General features: G+C 35.3%; 1 protein-coding gene across 7 annotated transcripts in view; it reads left to right on the plus strand.

Moving 5' to 3' along the window:
* The window catches only part of HEATR5A (HEAT repeat containing 5A), a 66,703-nt gene that overhangs the window by 13,126 nt on the left and 38,384 nt on the right, over positions 1-15,193 (plus strand). For 4 of the 7 annotated variants that reach the window (XM_085061937.1, XM_085061939.1, XM_085061940.1 and 1 more), the window contains exons 5-12: positions 2,487-2,595; positions 3,124-3,273; positions 3,536-3,707; positions 5,717-5,877; positions 8,395-8,650; positions 9,777-9,932; positions 11,282-11,532; positions 14,391-14,502. In XM_085061937.1, the coding sequence (XP_084918063.1) occupies positions 2,487-2,595; positions 3,124-3,273; positions 3,536-3,707; positions 5,717-5,877; positions 8,395-8,650; positions 9,777-9,932; positions 11,282-11,532; positions 14,391-14,502 (1,367 nt within the window). Of the gene's footprint in view, positions 1-2,486; positions 2,596-3,123; positions 3,274-3,535; positions 3,708-5,716; positions 5,878-8,394; positions 8,651-9,776; positions 9,933-11,281; positions 11,533-14,390; positions 14,503-15,193 lie in introns of those variants that run through there. The other 3 variants (XM_085061942.1, XM_085061941.1, XM_085061943.1) reach the window with 2 other exon arrangements.

Consider the following 15,193-nt stretch of genomic DNA (forward strand, 5'->3'; position numbering starts at 1 on the left):
AGAGAGAGAGGTGGCAGTGTTCAGAATGTTCCTGGCTATGTAAGCAGTGGTGAGGAGAGGAAAAAAGACATGGAGAAAAAGGGAACCATAAAATATTATTTACCTCAAAAAAGTTTTGGTAAAGGGATTTGTGATAGAACTGACATGGAGACAACAGGTTACAGAAAATAATTGGAACTACAGAATGGTTTGTTGAGTAAAATCTTTCATCCTGGGCTGCAAGTATATGAAATACATGGTGTTCAGTGTAGAAAAACTGCTTTTTTTTTCCATCTTGATTAAAGTGTTGTCTTTGTTTGCCATCTGTCCTTGTTCAGCATGCATGCCCATGTTGTCTCATAGCAACACTTCACCGTCAGTGTTCAAAATATGTTGATACACCTGGGAACTCCTTTAAATATAGATTCCAGTGAACTGGTCTCTTATCTCATAAATTGTAATTTTTCTTCTTTCATATAGGTGGAAGATGGAAATGTTTTAGGCAAGCATTTCAAGCACAACTTTAGTTAGGTGCTCATCTGCTACTAACATTCAGTGTGATGTGAATGCTATACCAGATCAGATAAACAAGTCATGCAGCATGAATGCACCTTACTACTTGTAAATTACAAAGTTATTAAAATAGTCACATGGTCTGCTTTTAAACTACAAGTATTTGCCTGGTCTTCAAACGTTCGTAGCTGTTATTTTGCAGCATGTTTAAGTACTTCAGCTCTGGATTTTCCTTGGAACTTATCCAAGTACAATTATTAAGGAAAAATGTGTGAGTAAACAGTTTAGATATATCTTTTATAGGGAATTGTATATCAAGATGGAGGTGTGCTGCCAGGGAGGTAAAACATGGGCAGAGAGGCTTTTACCTGCAAAGCTTGTATGAATTTACAGATTTCCTTGGAAACTTCTGGCTGTTGTTTGCAATTTGACAGTTAAAGTGGTTTCATAATTAATACCGTTTGGACTTAGGGAAGAAGCATTTGTGAAAAAAGACAATGGACATCTAGAGCCACGATACAATCCCAGAAGGCATGTAGAAGAGGTCCCTCAGTCCTATGCTTTGAACTGTCATAAAAACTTGAATGTTGATGTGCAGAAGTAACTGGATTCTCATTTTTGGTAGACTAGATGTTACTTATCAACAGATATGGCCACTTTGTTGCTAGAAATCACTGTTCAACACTGAATCTTTCATAGAATGCTTAAGCACAGAGCATTATAGCCAAACCTGTACAACATTTTGCAGGTTATTCCATAATGTAATAAGGTAGTTCTAATTTGTGTGGTTTGTATATGTTTGTTAAATATTCCTTCTTCAGATTATGATGCAAAATAAATATTATTTAGTCTTGAACCTAATTAAGGAGAGTACCTTTGACTATCACATGCTCAATTTAGAAGTGAAATGAAAAAATTGTAATTTTATGCCGGAGCACACCATGAACAAAATTTAAATCCAAACTTTTTGTGTGTACTGAGTTGGATAAAAGCAATAACAAAAAATGGGATTTAAACAAAAGTAGTATTTTGGTATGATAAGACATAAAGAATACTGGCTTGGTTTTTCTTATTGTGCATTTAGAGAATTACTGTAAATATAAAATATGTTTTTCTAATCAAGAATATATTCAGTGTGAGAATTTAAAATTATATATGTAGAACTTGCATTTGGTTGGGGAATAAGCAAAATGTTTTATTGAACAGGACGCTGAGCAATGTCTGCATATTTAAGTAGGTCTGGAAAAGAGCTGGAAGCTGATTAAAGATATAATTCCTTTTCTCCTTGTATTCATGAGATTAACTGGTTTAGTTATTGATCAATCAATACAAAAACTAAGTGTTTCATTAACTAGTTATTCAAAGGAAATTGCTTTTTCTTTAGGCAACTCTTTATTTCTTTTTTTTTTTCTCAATATTAGCATTTTTTGCTTTTGCTATAGCCGAGGCAAATGAGCGCACAGAGTCCAGCTGTCCAGGTATTTCACCTGAATCCTAAATTTGGAATCTGTCTGCAATAAAAATTACATAGGATTATAGTTTTATTTTATTGCTATACATAAATGGCGGAATTGTAGTAACTAGACCATTTGCAGTCTACTGTCAACCATCAAGCTGTAAGTAAACCTGTCCTTGACTAGTTCTGGCAGCATCTGCTGTAGCACCACACAGAGCATGCTTAGTAAGAAATTAATGTGAAGGTTTAAAGCTGGATATGAAAATTGTGTTCATATTTTAAAATGTACTGGAAGACTGTATTACCTGAATACTTGTATTATCCAAGTTATTTTCGCAACCCTTTATCTGCATTTCTTCTAGAGTGTATGTGCTACATACAGACCATTTTTTTTTCCCTTTTGATCATCCACTTACGTTTGTGGGACATCCTATTTACTTACTTTACTGTTTGCCCATTAATTACTTCAGGTGTCTTAATCCCTTTCATCTCTTACTGCATCCATTTTCATGCAACTTTGGATTTGCTTTTGTTTTAGTGCTGCGGTGGTATGCTTGGGCTATTTATACAAAAAATTGGGAAGAATTTTGGGAAACAGTTTTACTGACACCGTTGGGAATGTGCTTAAAGCAATGAAGAATGCAGAGGTATTGGAACAGCATGTTTAAAAAATGATTGGAAAAATAAAAGGATTTTTACTGTTGGTAGCTGGACCAATGAATAAGAAAATGCATGATACCAAATTATGAAAAAAAATTGTAAAAAGTCATATAAAAATCAGTGTCTAAATTCTAAAGAAGTACTAGAGAGTGAATGGATTATGACTACAAAAGGATGGATCACAGCCTTTTTAATCTGATTTCATGAAAGTAAAAGTATTATTTCTTGATAAATTAGAAAATTTAATTTCATTACTAATGAAAGCATTTTTTCTATACTTCATACTTTATGTTTTGAGTGTTACACTTGTGATTATTACTTTTCAACAGAACACAGAATTACTATTTTCATTTGCTTGCAGAGTTTTAGGGCAAGTTATCTGCTTTAACTTATTTCAGCATAAATAGATCTCTAAAAGATCCACCCATTTTTTACCTATTTCAGTTGTTGGCATTTTGTATTTCCAAAGAACTTAGGGTTACAACAGTTTAACATTCCTTTTTTTCATCTTTCAGTCTCAAGGTCGTTATGAAATTATGCTTAGTTTGCAAAATATATTAAATGGTTTAGGAGCTGCTGCTATCCCCTGTCATAGAGATATTTACAAAGCTGCCCGATCGTGTTTGACAGATCGATCCATGGCTGTCCGCTGTGCTGCTGCAAAGGTAAACTACTCCAATAGCTGTTTTAGTTAGCTCCTTTAAACATAAAGTTCTGTTTGAATGAATAATGAACACAGAAGTAAATACATTGTTTGCTTATCTTTATTTCTTTGATATTAACTCAGCAGAAAAAATTAAAGTAATTTTAGCATGAAGCAAGGTGCTTGTTTTATTAGGGAGAATTCAGTGTATTATGTAGCAAACTAAAATTTTTACTGAGTGCTTTTTCATGTCAAAACACTTTTATTTCCGTTTTTTTGTCTAGTGTCTTCTTGAACTTCAGAATGAAGCAGTATTTATGTGGAGTACAGACCTGGACAGTGTTGTGACCTTATGTTTTAAATCCTTTGAAGGTTCCAATTATGATGTACGATTAGCGGTTTCAAAACTTCTAGGCACAATATTGGCGAGAGCTCTAACATCTAAGCAGACAACAGGTAAAGTGTGTACTTTCTTTTCTGATTCCTCATCTGTAAAAATCTTTCAGATGATAAGAAACTCAAGTTCTGTTGAAGCCTGAAGTAAAATCACGTTGAAGCTTCTTCCAACTGTTCATATCTCTGGTTTGATCTTTTTTGTGACTTTTTTCTTGTGAAGTGCTTTGCTTTTGGTTGTGTCTATCTGTCTATCTATCTGTCTGTCTGTCTATTTACATATCTGTCTATCTATATAAAATAATGGACTAGGAGAAGTATTTGGTAAAACTTTTTCTCCACTATAAGATTGTTATTGTATGGAGAGAAATTAGTAACCCTGGGAATATAAAAGCAAGGTTAATTTAGCAGTGTAGAAATAACTAAGATTTGAGGCAGTGTCTCTGTCAAACTGAAAAGTTGAGGAGACCTTCAAGCTGTTTTTCTGCAGTAATTGATACAACATCTGGATTGTCAGTGGATAGAATAAATATGATCAGAAGCAGAAATTAGCAGACAGTTTTGTTCACACAACAGCCATGTAAGTTTTTGCTCAGACAGTACTTGAACTAAATGAAGCATCTTGGCACAAAGTTATAGTCTCCAATACTTTGTGTGATTCAGACTGAGTGGTTTTAGTCCAATCTTAAAATCCCCAATCTAAATATCTAACTGTAATCTAAACAAAACATAACAGGATGCAAGGTAAGTGTGATTCAGACTGTTGGTACTGCTTTTAATGGCAGCAGAGAAGACTTTCAGTGCAGTAAGCAGCAAATGACAAAATGACATGCCTTTAAGCCCAACTTACCATTTTTCAAAATACTTGAGGCTGTGTATTTGCATTGTAGATGCTGAAGACTTGGTTTATAAAGTATTTCCCTTCAAATCTTTTGGAGAGAATTACTGTGCTACAGAAATAAAATCAACACTTGCCTTTTCTCAATGAAATAAAAAAATAATATTCTGACCTCTTTATAGACTCATTAGTTTTCTTTAATCTATGTAAGCAATGTACTTGTTATTTCTAAAGCACTAAGATGAGGTTATATAAGAAGCTTATAAATTATTTGGTTGGTTATTTCAAGGATTTTTGTCCTTATTTTGGTTATTTTTAGTTAAAAAGAAGTTAGAGCTAAGTGGGATGGAAGCTAGGTGGGGACTAGACGGGGTTGAGGGAGAGGCGGAGGTAGCAGTACATGAAGAAATTTGTAATCCTGAAATTTGTGCATTGTATCTGATAACCTGCTGATGTTGAGGGTTTTTTAAATTTTTTTTTTCTGGACATCTTTATCTCAAATCTTCTCCTTCCTTTTCGCGTTTCAATCCTTGAAAGAGAATGAAAAATGTAGTGAAAATTTTAGGTCACTTAGTTTGCACAGTGTTCTGTCATCGTGCTAAGTTTACACATACAAGTCCCAGCATGTATTTTAAATGAACTTTTTATCAAGAAATAAAGCGTTGGAATAGGAATTGGAGATAAATAATTTTCCTAGACAATTGTAAGCATATTTATTCTCACTCTTTTAGAGAGCTATCTTAATGCTAAGGTATATTGTTTTTTTCTAAGAAAACCTGTAGCTGTGTTGTTACATGGCTAAGTGTAGCAGAAGGGTATCTGCCCTGTCTGAAGTTTGGAATAGAGTTTGTCTTTGCTGGTAAGCTGTAATATGTAAGAGCCAGGGCTTTCATGAAGCTGTTGGTGGTAGGAGTAGACCTTACAGACATTTTTGCAAAGCATAGATGGTAAATACTGAGAGGGTAAATGTAAGTATGCCTATTAAGTAATGGCTTAAACTACTTAAAGGTAGCTAGAGTAAAAAAACTTGAGAAATATTGTGCTGTGCTGGAGCACTGTGTGCTAAAATGTCTTAGTGTCTATTGTGAAGTAATGTTCAAACAGTATTTGGATTTGATTGTGCTACTGAATTTGTGCAAATTATTTTTTCCAAAATTAAGAGAGTTGAAACTCTACTTCTAAAATATGGCAAAATGTTAGTGCTATTTCTCTAAAGATTTACATCTGTTCTTAGTGTACACCAAGCACAACTTTCGAAGAATCTCTTTGGAAGATGTGATGGAGCTATTGGGAACTGGATTTCTGCGTGGAAGTTGTGGATTTCTACGAGCCAGTGGTGATATGTTGAAAGGGACCAGTTCAGTCAGCAGAGATGTTAGAGTTGGAGTCACCCAGGTTTGGATTACATTAGTTATGATTTTCTGAGATTGCTAAACATTTGTGTAATTGCTTTGATCTGCATATATCTCTTCTTTCATCCTTTTTTTGTATCTGTGGTAAAATATATATACTTGAAAATAAGGATTTACATCTCTTGAGACATGTAAGAAAAAAAGGTTACATGTTACTTATTGTTTACCTGAGAGTTTGAAATTTTAAAAATTAAATATGTACTACTTGTGAAAGCTTCACATGATATGGATTTCAAATGAGTGATACAAATAAATTCCTCAAATTTTTAATTTAAAACTTACTTCATTATGTCTGAAAATTAAAAGGGAAGTTACAAAACATCTTTGAACTTGGAATAGTTTCCTGCTCTATAGGGAGTTACAAGTCTAGTTCTGAAAGAATGGTTCTGCTTTGAGTAAGTGCATGAAAAGTATGGAAAACAGAATTCAGTGGAAAAATCCCAGCATCTGTTTTGCTATGTTCCAGGATGCTCAAAGTGTAGAATTTTGTTAACGGAACAGGACTGAAGTCAGACCATATAGTTAGTGCATGCTGGTAAAAACAGTATAAATTTTTCAGATAATATCAGGTTGGCTTAATCCTGTAAATATTATCTTAAATGTAAACATGCTAAGTTGTAGTTATTCAAATATGAAACCTGTGAATCAAGACTAAAAGTCACGATGGACATCTATGTATCAAAACAGCTGTGATTGTTTTAATATGTTACAGTCCCACAGCTATACCATAACCTCCTTTGCCAGCAAGGCAGTTTTTCAGTACATTTCAACTTCTGCAGGGCAAAAGATCTTCAAACTAGCTTGAATTACTGATACAAGCTGCCAGATTTTGCACTGAAACAGCTAGAAGGTGCTCACAAATTGTCTTCTGTGCTCGAGTCATGCTGAGTGGAAACATTAACTTTTGGCAGAGAGAACAGAAAAGCTGGGGAACAATTACAGCTTGACAGCTATTTGCCTAGAAAATGCATGCCAGAGATTCCTAGGGTGTTCTATATACATGGTAGTTTTATTAGATTTCCAGGACTATATCAGATATCTCAGTTCAATGTTTTAACTATTGTACTGGGTTTTGGAATTTGTTTCCTTTTTCATGCACTTCTATGTTAAAATGATACTACCTGTGCTAGATGGTACTCTCAGGCTGTACCAGAACAGTTAAAATAATGCAATGTTTCTCTAAGCAAAGCTTGGAAAATTGTGAATTTATCAGTAGTTGTGAATAGAAAACACTTGCAGTTATAAAATGTATTGATCAGTAAGTGAGTTGCAGCTTATTATGAATTAAAAAATAAGAAAGTCACTGAAGGTGACTTCTTACATATGGAAGATCTTACATTCGTTCAAGACAGAGTTTAAAATGAAGCTGTAGCAGTATCACTCTTCACAAGTCTTTATCCTGTTAAATTCCTCAGTTTTCAAATCTGTAAAACCAGGGTAATGTACTGCTGCATTTTGAAGCCGAAGTAGTATTTGTCAAGGACAATAAGCTGCTAACAGGATCTAATAGTGTAATTATTTTGTCTACAGTAGTTCACTTCCTTTTACATGAGTAATTTTGTTAATGTTAGACACAAGACAAAGTATGTATGAGGCAAATACAGAAATTGGTTGCTATAAGTAGTAGTTGTGAACTTTCTTATGAGGAATTTTTTGTGTTTATTTGCATATACTGATTTTTTTATTCCATTTTCTTGATCTATTCATTAAAAAAATCCTATACATACACATGAAAGGCAATTGTAGGGGAGCTTATGTGGCAAAATAAATGGTCTTGTGGTGATTAGATTTGTAAAGTGATTCTGCATTCTTTCTCTTTGTGATGACAAACATAGTCTTTTTATGGTACCTCCATTGCAAAGCAAACAATTAAAATTCATTGAGTTGAAGAACAGTGCTTGGGGGCTGCAAATATTCCCTGATTCAAACCCTTTAATAACCACATTTTCTCTGGGTTATGGGTTATAGTTTTGTAACACAGTAGTTCTTAAAATGCATTCATACATTAAATTTGGGTTCCATGTGCAGAATGTTAAATAGCTGGAAGCTGTTGTTCAGTGAGACCAAACACAATGTTTTACATAACAAGTGCCGGTGCAGGGTAAACTGCCATTTCTCACACTCTGGAATGAAATGACATGGGCAAGCAAAATAACTTACAGTCAAAGCAGGCTGCAGTATTACTAGTGCAGAATCACAGAATATGCTGAGTTGGAAGGGACCCATAACAGTTTTGGTAGTAGTTTAAATTTTTTTTTAAAATGTATATAGATATATATATACATTTTTTATACATTTATATACATTTTATATATATAATATATATGTATTTGCAATATATAATTGCAGATACCTAAAAGTGAGAATGTATGTGATTTATGGATGCATAATTGTATAAGTGATTTCAGTTTACTGTTCTAGTTGTGGCAATGTAGGTTAGTTAGCAGTGACCTTCCAGATATTTTGCTCTAAAATACATTTCCTTTCAAATCTCTTTCAGGCATATGTGATATTTGTCTCTACATTAGGAGCACAATGGCTTGAAAGGAACTTCTCTGCCTTCCTATCCCACATTCTAGATCTTGTGTCTCAGTCTCACCCGAAGGCTGTTCAGAGTCCGATGGATGCTATCGGCTGTCGCCGCTGTGTTTCATTCATCCTTCGAGCTACAGTAGGAGGCCTGCTTGGGGAAAAGGCTCAGATTGCAGCTGCCAAGGAGATTTGTCAGGCCATCTGGAAACTGAAGAAAGTTGTGGGTATGGGTCTAACAAGATTATCCATTTGGGCCTCTGTTTTTGTCTTTTTAAGTGATTGTCTAACTACCTAATCCAGAGACTGCAGAAATAGAATATATAGTGCCGATTTATTACCATGATAATGTAGAGGGCTTTTGATGGACTGCTTTGTTTTTAGCTTGGGCTGGTTATTTACTTGTGTGTGTCTGTGTTTTTGTATGTGTGTACCCACACAAGTATAAACAGATTTTGTAAAACTCCATTCCCAGCAAATGTGATTTTAACCATTAACAAATAAAATAATAAATATATGCAGTAATAATATACAGGCAGTGTTGTAAAGTAATTTAGATTGGCAGGTAATGGATGTCTAGTCAGATCCTGCATTCCTGTTTGGAGCAGCTGACACTACTGAAGGTCAAAAAAAAGCATTTGTTCTTAATCAAAAAATGAGCATTTCTCCCGGAGAAAATAGATCTGTTGCATGATAAGGTCGTGTACACTGCATCCAGAAAAAACTTTTGATCTTTCAGCATTGTCCTTGTGGAGGAGAAGAAAGAGAACCCTGGACAGTTGTCCTCTGGTGTACAGCTGCATGTTGTATCTGATTTAAATATCTAAATGTTTTATGTCTAAACGGACGTAATCATTTGTATCTCAAAAGATGAACTTTCAAAAAACATCATATTTTTGCCTTACTCTTCATTCCTTGTCTCCACCTTCTCACTTGCTTGCTCTTGCAAAATTTCATTGTGTTCTTCACTTTCTTTTTCCTATGATGCAGTAAAATCTGGCAAGTTGTATCAAAGCATGTCTTCTTCAAGTCACTTTTGGTGGGGCAGATGATAGCATGCTTCTTGCTAGCTATTGTTCCCCATCACGTAAAGATAAGCAATTTGATAGTTTCTATTTATCTACATTCCTTCCCTCACAGATCTTACTGCACCATCCTGTCAGTAAAAGAAATGTACTTGTGTCAGTGAAGGTAACCCTTCATGAAAACAATAATAAAAATGGTTCAGTAATAAAAATGGTAACGGTAAAAGCTCATTTAGTAATATAAACAACTTCTCTTGGCAAAAGCCTTTTTCCCATCTGTTTGTTTGATTTTGGTAATTATTTCATAGTGATTTTCTTGTGTTATCAGATGCTGCAATGAGTGACAGTAACTTGGAAACAAAAATTAATACAACAGATGTAACAGCGAGTCAGCATGTGCTTGTGTGTGCACTTCAGGAACTTGGAAGTCTCATTCATGGCTTAGGAACTACAGCAGCACCATTACTGCAAGACTCCAGTACAGGTACAATCCCTGAATTATTTTGTGAACCAGAGTACAAATCATATTTATACTCCTTTGTTCACTGAAATCTTTGATTTCTTATGACTGTTCTTCTGGTGCTCAGTCTCCTTACCAGGATCCTCCATAGTTCTTATATTATTTTCTGTTTTCTTCCAATAAACTTTAAAAGAAAAGAAAAGGGAGGAGGGAAAGTAAGTTGGCTGCCTTACATGCTGTAGGAAAATTTCAGATGTTGTCCAAAGAGTTCTGTATATTTTCTAGCCTGTGCAAGTATGTTAATTTAAAAAAAAACATCTGAATGAAATTGAACTTTGTTAAGGGATGTATTGTTGTGGTTTTGAGGATGTTACAGCAGACTTTACCCTAGAGCTTCTCTACCCAGCCCGGTTCAGCGCCTCAGTGCTCCAAACCCTCTGTCCCAGGGCTGGACACTGCGCTCTCACCGGCCAGGGAGCCATAAGGCTAGCTCTGGTTCGTCTGCTTCCACAACCGGCGGTGATAAAGGAGGCGAGGAGGGTCTATGCGTTGTGTCCATGGAAGATGTTTATTCGCATGGTGCAGCAGAGGCCAACGACCTCCCCGAGGCAGAGATGCCTCGAGGGCGAAGGCCTCACATGCACAGCCACATGTGGAGCATAGACACACGTGGAGCATAGACAGCAAGATGGCGGAGGGTAAGGGGTTTTATAGGGAAACAGAGAGGGGCAGGGACAGCACACAGGCCCAGTGACCTCTGGGTACAGGGGAGGTACAGGGGCGGAGTTAGGAGTACAGGAACCAATAGGGGAAACCCGAGGGAGTGGCCAGGGCCACGTGGGGTTAGGGTACAGGAACCAATAGGGAAAACTGGGGGCGTGGCTAGGACTATGTGGAGTAGGGAAGGCAGGACAATAGGTGACAAGTACAGTCGTTAAGAAAGGGGTGTGGGGAACTTGCAGCCGTTATCACAATAATGTATTAGGGTCAAACACTTAATAATGTTTATAATAAAACAGTTTGATTGAGCTGTGTATCTTAGTCTGCCTTTGTTGTTTTCAGTTAGCTGCAATCCATGACATGGATTTTTGCTTCCTTACAGAAGTTTACATATTTTTCCTATGCATGTTGGGGGATAATATATGTAATATGTTAGGCTTTTTCCATAATGTTACTTTTCATTCAGGATAAATTTTTCTAAAAAGAATTGAATTGTTTAAACTTGTTACAATTACTTCAAAATAAAAAACAATGTACTTTTTCAGGAGTAGCATAAAAATTGGATAGTGTTATGTTTGCCAGTCCTGTGTATACATTTTTGCTTGTTTGACAATCTGCTTGCCTATTTCTTAAGTATGCATTTTCTTTTTCAGGTGTTCTGGAAGCAGTAATTTCTATCATTCTTCATCCCAGCCTTTCAGTTAGACTAACAGCAGCTTGGTGTTTGCGCTGTATTGCAGTAGCATTGCCCTCCTATGTGTCCCTGCTGTTGGATCGTTGTGTTGAACGCCTTAGTACATTGAAATCCTCCCCAGAAGCAGTAACTGGCTATAGTTTTGCTGTTGCCGCTTTGCTGGGTGCAGTAAAACATTGTCCTTTAGGAATTCCACATGGAAAAGGGAAGGTATGGTCTGAATACTTTACATTTACGCAGTTCTTACATTTTTTGCAGTGGTATTTGCATGTTTTCTTTGTGACATGATCACAATACCCAATGATACTGATGAGACACTTTGGTTCCTCAAGAAGACTTTGAAGCATACCATAACTCAAATAAACTTGTGTTTTTCTCACATGTAGCAGGATCAGAAGTTCCCATTTCTTGGGAAACGACACTAACAATTTTACTAAATACTCCTATTGCTACTTTTTTTTTAGTAGGGAAGTTTGATAGTGGAGAAACTTGTTTGTTGTTTTGGGCAGAGGTCAGTTCTGTAGAGCTGTAGGGGCTTAAATTGAACTTTCTAAGAAAAGGTTTACCTAAAGAAAGTATTTCTTGAGTAGGTATGTTTTTTCAAATTTTCCAACTAAATTCTTTACAGCAAGATTGAACCTTCTGCAATTCTGGCACAGTATGACACTGGCTTGAATTAGAAAGCTGACATTTCAGCAGTGTTAGCGATGAAAAAAAGTCTGGTTTTTAGTACATACAGCTGAAATGTATCAGACTTTACCAAAGGAAAAGATCTTACTTTTGTAAAAGAATAATTGGAAATATACATGCAGATCTGTTCGATGCTGTGATATTAGAAATAAGGAAACTTGTTCATCCACAGATTAATCCAAATTAATATTATTATAGTACAAATTAATATTTCCTAGGCCTATCAATGACTCTTAAGTGTACATGTTAGTCAGTACTTACAGCAATAACTACAATTATGTATTATCTGGAAAATCTTTGGTCAAGTCCAACAGATACACACTTTTGTTTTGTTTTACAGAATATAACAGAAATCAACTAACTGTATTAACACAGTCTTAGATGCCAATCTCCTCACTAGCGCAGTTAGGATATGCTGTGCTCTGAAATTTTAAGGATATGCAGCTGTAGAAATAAAGACTGGGAAAAGGAGCTGTTTCCTTCTCAGTGGGAACTTTATCCATGCACAGAGTTACTCATGTTTGGAAAACTTCGGTGCATCACAAAAGTCAGCAGTACCTGCTAATTCTTTGTGTAATGTAGAAATTTAGGTTCTCTCTTCTGAAAATAAATGTTTCAGAGTCAGTGGACATTAAGAAGAACATTCTGGACATTCAGAGTCCTGACTGATGAACTTGTGATTGCTGAAAAGATCATGCAGAGAGAACAAAATGGATGTAGTTTGCCCACTTACATAGATAAGAAGTGCCATTCAAATGCTATGAACCTAAGCAGAGCTGAAGTTTCTGTTTAACAGAGACATAATTCTTAACAAAGATTTCTTTTTGAGGAAAATAATAGGATGAAATAGGGCTAGGGAGGAGGTATGGGAGGGCACAAAGGAAAATGGGAGGAACACTGTATTCTGTACTAAGCTGACAGGGGGAGGAACAGAACAGTTGACAAAAGCTCTTTTCCTCTCTCTCCTAGGAGCACTGCCAGATTCCAGACTAGCTCCTCTTCTGAGGAACTGAAAGAGACCAGTGTTAAACAGAGCAGTTTTGAGAAGGAAATATCAAACATAGATAATAATGATCTGTAGAGAAGCTGTTTTATATTAGTGCATTTTCCTTTGAGAGGCCAGTTAAAGTTGCAGGTGGAGCCTAAAGAAAACAAAACAGTTAGTGAGTTTATATATATTTAACATTCAGTACTAGTCCTTATAATTATTTTTTTTTAAATCCTTCATATATGAGGCATTCCTCCTACTACATAGAAAGAAAAATTGTCAGAATTCAATTACTTCCTTTCTAGCATGTATGTTGTACAGGTAATTTAAGTATAGTAAGTCGTTAGTGATTTTTTGTGTAATTGAACAAAGGTGCTGTTTTATTTTACAATCAAATGTATTAATTCTATCAGGAATCTATACAAATACATTTCTTCTTTTGCAACCACCTGGTAACATTGTAGAATTGGGGAAACTAATATTTTCACATTGGAAAAAAGACTTCAAATGAAGTTTTGGAAATGTGGAAATTTCAAAAATTAATGAAACAAACTTTCATGACATGTTAAGTGTGAAAAAATTTATAGAAGTATGTTTTCTATACTGAAACTTTTAATGATACTTTTGATAATGACACTTCTTGTAATACTGATTTATAAGCAGTTTGTTTTGGAGACTGGACATAATGCAATTTGTAAGAAGTATTTTTTTGTGTATGTAAAACATAATTGAAGCAAACTATATGCAGAATACTTGCAGAATTTGTAGGCATACTGTTGTAATTGCGCATGGACACAAAGTGTGTTCCTCCATGTAAGTTCTAGGTAGCTTGTGTTTTGGTAACAAGCAGAGTCACCTTGCATTTAGCACATGTGGAGCAGCTAAAAAGGATCCATTCTAATTGTACTATTTTAACTTAAATGTCAGTCATACCATTTGTTGATTTGAAAAATGGTCAGAGAGAATGATAGACTTTATTCTGAAACAAGGATAAAAGGATCATTACCACTCTCACCTCTTCTTCTGAGCTGTAATTCATAGATGTCATGCATGCATCATGACATAAATAGAATATCAGAACACTTCTATCCTTCCATTGGATATTCCTGTGGGAATTATCAGTTGTCATTTTACTGCTGATAAAAGACATGGTACAAAGCAGCAAAGTAACTTAGCTAGTACTCCACAGAGTCAGTGAAGCCATCCCAGACTACTGCTGAAGTCAGGAATTGCAATTTCATGAGCCTGAGTTTATTGCCATAGTGAGAGAGGAAAATTACATTCTATCTTGGAGCAAGAGAATACAATTACGTGTTACACCAAATAGTATTGAAAAGAAATTTGGTAGTTACCAAGATGTGATGCTCTGTTTTTCTCTTTTACTTTGAAGGTAATCATGACAGTAGCAGAGGATTTGTTGTGTTCTGCATCACAGAACAGTCGCATTTCACTGCAGCGAACGCAGGCTGGATGGCTCTTGATAGCTGCTCTCATGACATTAGGTAGTACCTTTCTACAATTTTTCTTAATCTGCATTAAGATGTTTGTTGTTCTGTCTCTTTTTAGTTCAAGGTTTTGTCTAATTTACCACTGCAAAATAATTTTAAAACCCCAAATGTAATTGGAATATTTAGAAAAACTTCCTGAGATAAAAATGTTATTTCTTTCAAATTTGCTATTAGTTCATTGAGAGCAATGTCTGAAAACCAGTGATTGGAGTGGGACTGCTACTAATTTGATGTAGAGGATAAATTTCAAAGTGAACCTAACCAAATATCCTAGGGGTCATGAAGAATTTTTAAATATCTGTCACAGCACAAAATGAACTAATCATTTGTATTTCCCAATTGTCAGACATTTGAGATCTAACAGAACTTTCTGATATATATCAATGGTCAGATTATTGACTGTGATCAGTAAATTACTAATGAAGAATGTATTTTATTGGCTTTGTTCATTTTTTAAGGCATTTTTCGTGTTTTCAGGTATTACTTCTGCCTAACAACTCTTTTTTCTTACGTTGTTATGCTTAATTAACCTAAAACAAATGTTTGCTTTTCTGAATATAACTATTGATCATTACATCTCTTTTATGCTGGTGATCCACAGGGTCTGTACTCAGTAAAACAGAGATTGTAGTTGGCTTGGTAGCATACTCATAAATGTGTCACTTGGTATGTAGTTACATATGAA

The sequence above is a fragment of the Lichenostomus cassidix genome, chromosome 5 (assembly GCF_008360975.1).
Source record: "Lichenostomus cassidix isolate B80296 chromosome 5, HeHo_3.0, whole genome shotgun sequence".
NCBI lineage: Eukaryota > Metazoa > Chordata > Aves > Passeriformes > Meliphagidae > Lichenostomus > Lichenostomus cassidix.